General features: G+C 56.4%; 1 protein-coding gene across 1 annotated transcript; it reads left to right on the top strand.

The window, feature by feature from the left end:
* The first annotated feature begins 208 nt into the window (after nucleotides 1-208).
* Nppc (natriuretic peptide C) lies at nucleotides 209-1,053 on the top strand. The gene is made up of 2 exons (XM_059278842.1): nucleotides 209-365; nucleotides 749-1,053. The coding sequence occupies exons 1-2, from the start codon at nucleotides 276-278 to the stop codon at nucleotides 1,037-1,039; spliced, it is 381 nt and encodes a 126-aa protein (XP_059134825.1). The 5' UTR covers nucleotides 209-275; the 3' UTR covers nucleotides 1,040-1,053.
* The last annotated feature ends 2,235 nt before the right edge of the window (nucleotides 1,054-3,288 follow it).

Here is a 3,288-nt window from a genome sequence, read left to right as displayed (position 1 = left end):
GAAGGGAGAGCCCCCGCAGCCCCCTCCCGGCCGTCGATTCGGCTGCGTGTGCTGTGCCATTGGCCCTGGCAGTCCGGTGGGCGGGAAGATGACATCAGCGGCAGGTTGGATTATAAAGGCACCAGCCGAGCCACGGACTCAGAGCGCACCCAGCCGGCGCCGAGCAGCAGTGGGACCTGCGCTCGCCTAGCCAGCCTACTCCGCATCCGCCTGTCGGACTGCTCACCGGCCGTCCAGGCTGCAGACCGTCTGCACCCCTCGGCCTCACCGGCACCATGCACCTCTCCCAGCTGATCGCCTGTGCCCTGCTGCTCACGCTACTCTCACTCCGGCCCTCCGAAGCCAAGCCAGGGACGCCACCGAAGGTGGGTGCTGTTGCGGGGACGCTGGGCTTGTGAGGGACGTGGGAGGATGCGACGCGCAGGAGGCAGCAGAGAGTCCGGAAAGGCAGATCCCTCAGACTTGTGCCCTCAAAGCTAGGACTTCTCTGATTCATTCCTCAGCTTCGGGAGAATGTCATGCACATCTCCCGTGCACCAAGGTGAGGACAAGCGTCACGGGAAGGGCAAGGGGCTCCCCGAAGGAGCAGGAGCAAGGGCTGCGTGGCAGGTGGATGCCGGACTCAGCTGTCCCGCATCGGTGGAGGCGCGCTCACGGCTGGGGAGGGCCACGCCACTCTGGGGCCCGCAAAAAGTCACCTGCGCTACACCCGTGCACTCTTTCACTTGCCCACTCTTTTCTCCGACAGGTCCCGCGAACCCCTCCAGGGGAGGAGCTGGCGGAGCCCCAGGCAGCTGGTGGCAATCAGAAAAAGGGTGAGAAGACCCCAGGCGGCGGGGGCGCCAATCTCAAAGGAGATCGATCGCGACTGCTCCGGGACCTGCGCGTGGACACCAAGTCCCGGGCTGCTTGGGCCCGCCTTCTGCACGAGCACCCCAACGCGCGCAAATACAAAGGCGGCAACAAGAAAGGCTTGTCCAAAGGCTGCTTTGGCCTCAAGCTGGACCGGATCGGCTCCATGAGCGGTCTGGGATGTTAGTGCAGCGACCCCTGGCGGCGGTGAGTAACACCAAGGGACGCTCCCAGCTCGCCTAGCTCTGCACCCGGGAGAACCGAGCCCTATCAGGCTGTTTGGTTTCCTCCTGGTCCTTGGGCTCTGTGACCTTCCCCCAGCCTATCCTGGCACGGGATCAAGTGTAAGCTAGGCATTGCCTGCTGCCTTACTTATCCCATCTTACAGATTAAGAAAATGAAGTGCTCAGAGACCATGGGCAAGGTCAGAGATTGGGTTCGGCCTTGGAGGACCCCATCTGGCTTCCTCTAGAAAAGCAGAAACAGGCTTAACGTAGGCCCAGTGCCCAACCCCACTCTGGACCACAGACCAGCTAGCAATGTGATCCCCGACTCAGACAACTGGGAAATTATTAGAGAGATCCTGGAAAAAGCAAGGGAAAGGTGTTCCACCAACCTAGAGTAAGTTAATCTGCCAGGCCGTCAAGTGCCAGGACGCCTTTCTGAGCCTGAAGTGAGGCAGGCATGCAGATATGCCTGCTCCTCACAGAGGAGAGAAGAGCCTTTGTGGGCAGCAGCAGGACACCGTTCTGCCCGGGGCATTCTGAATCTTACCCCTGCTCTAAACCCGACTGTGGGCAAACTGGTCTATCCAGGGTCCTGATACTGCAGCCCTGGGGCTTCCGCGATGAACCTTGGGGCTTGTGACCCTGTTTCAAAAAGAGGCAAAGGAACAAGCTAAATCTTATTTGCTCCAACCTCAAACTCAGTGTGCCCTAAATGAGTTCTTTGTCAACGCTGTCCCCCGCCTACATGGTGCTCTGAACTGTCTCTGGGCTTCTCACCCTTCACTCAGATCGGAAACTTTCATCTCGCCAGCACTCCCGCGTGCGGCCGCCCGCCCGTGACTTACCACAAAGATCTCCTGAATTTTTCCCTTCTCTCCACCCCGATGGTGTGAAAGAGGAGAGCCTCACTTAGATAACCACTTGATAGGCAGGCCCCTACTGCTTTCTAGATTTGGCTCTGGCTCACCAGCTGCCATTGCTTGTCCCACCCAGGGGTGAGGAGGCTGCTCTCCTCAACCCAGAGGCCAGTGGCCGGTGTTTTGCCCGTAGTGACTAGGAACACCTTCTCAGCATGTCACAGGAGCCTTTTTCCAGCATGAGAGACCCTCATAGAAGTACAGCGCTTTATGAACTGGTTTGTGTCCCGTATTAATTTGTGAATAACTTAAGGGACAGGCCCTTGGGAACACACATCATACCCAGAAAGGATCTTGAAATATTGGCCAATGACCAGAGAAATACATGCCCCAGTTCAGAGCTCCACCAAGTGCCCCTGGCTCTAGACCTCAGCAGGCCCTCTCCTCTCTGCACCCAGGTGCGTACTTTGCCCCAGTTCTGCAGGGAGTTGGGGTCTCTACTCTCCTTTATTCAGGGACAGAAGTGATGCTGGTACTTATGGGCAAGACTTGGAGCTGCTATTGGGATGCCTCTTGCTCTCCTCTGTATGAATACCTAAGAGACAGAGTCTGAGGACTTGGATTTTCAGTTTTCGATTTAAGTGCCAAGAATGGTCTTTAGAGTTAGTTAACCTCTGGGTGAGAGCCTGGGATGTACTTCCCTGAAGGTACCTTGGGTTTAGTCTTGGGCATCTGTGGGCACAGGGTGGTGAGAAATGCTGAAGGAAAATTGAGACAATTAAGGCTTCTGCACCCCATCAACCAGGGGAGGTCAGCAGCCTCCGACAAGTTCTCTTGGCCTTCTCTATCCCATCCCCAGTGAGAGGGCAGAGAGATCACCCTTCTGAACCCTGCAGTCTCCTGGTGGAACTGAGCAGTGGAGAGCGCCTAGGTTCAAGGTTGACTTTGACTCCAAGCACCACCATAATGACTGTCGCTGATGGTTATAGGTTTTGATTATACTACTGACAGAGACTCGGGTGTGGCCAAGATCTCAACGGACACTTTGCCCCTGGGCCCCAGGAGCATCACACTTGAAACAAACAGAGAAGTCGGTTAGAGAGAGTTTCCCAGACCATTACAGCCAGGCTCCTTTGTGAGTGGTGTCCTTCAGGAGGGCCCTGCATGTCTGCCTTTTTTCAGAACATGGGGTACTTGTATAACCTCTAGTAGGGACTGAGTACAGTGCTCATCACCTTAGTCTCATCCTTCAAACCCACCAACCCAGCATGGCTGTTCATTTGCCTGGGCTGCTTAGACACCAGCTCGCCTGCTGTTGAAAGGGACCTTGAAGCAACCAGATTCCAAGACAA

This window comes from Peromyscus eremicus, chromosome 13, assembly GCF_949786415.1.
Source record: "Peromyscus eremicus chromosome 13, PerEre_H2_v1, whole genome shotgun sequence".
NCBI classification, from domain to species: domain Eukaryota; kingdom Metazoa; phylum Chordata; class Mammalia; order Rodentia; family Cricetidae; genus Peromyscus; species Peromyscus eremicus.
The sequence above is the reverse complement of the archived record's forward strand: the minus strand, read 5'-3'. Positions and strand labels throughout refer to the sequence as shown.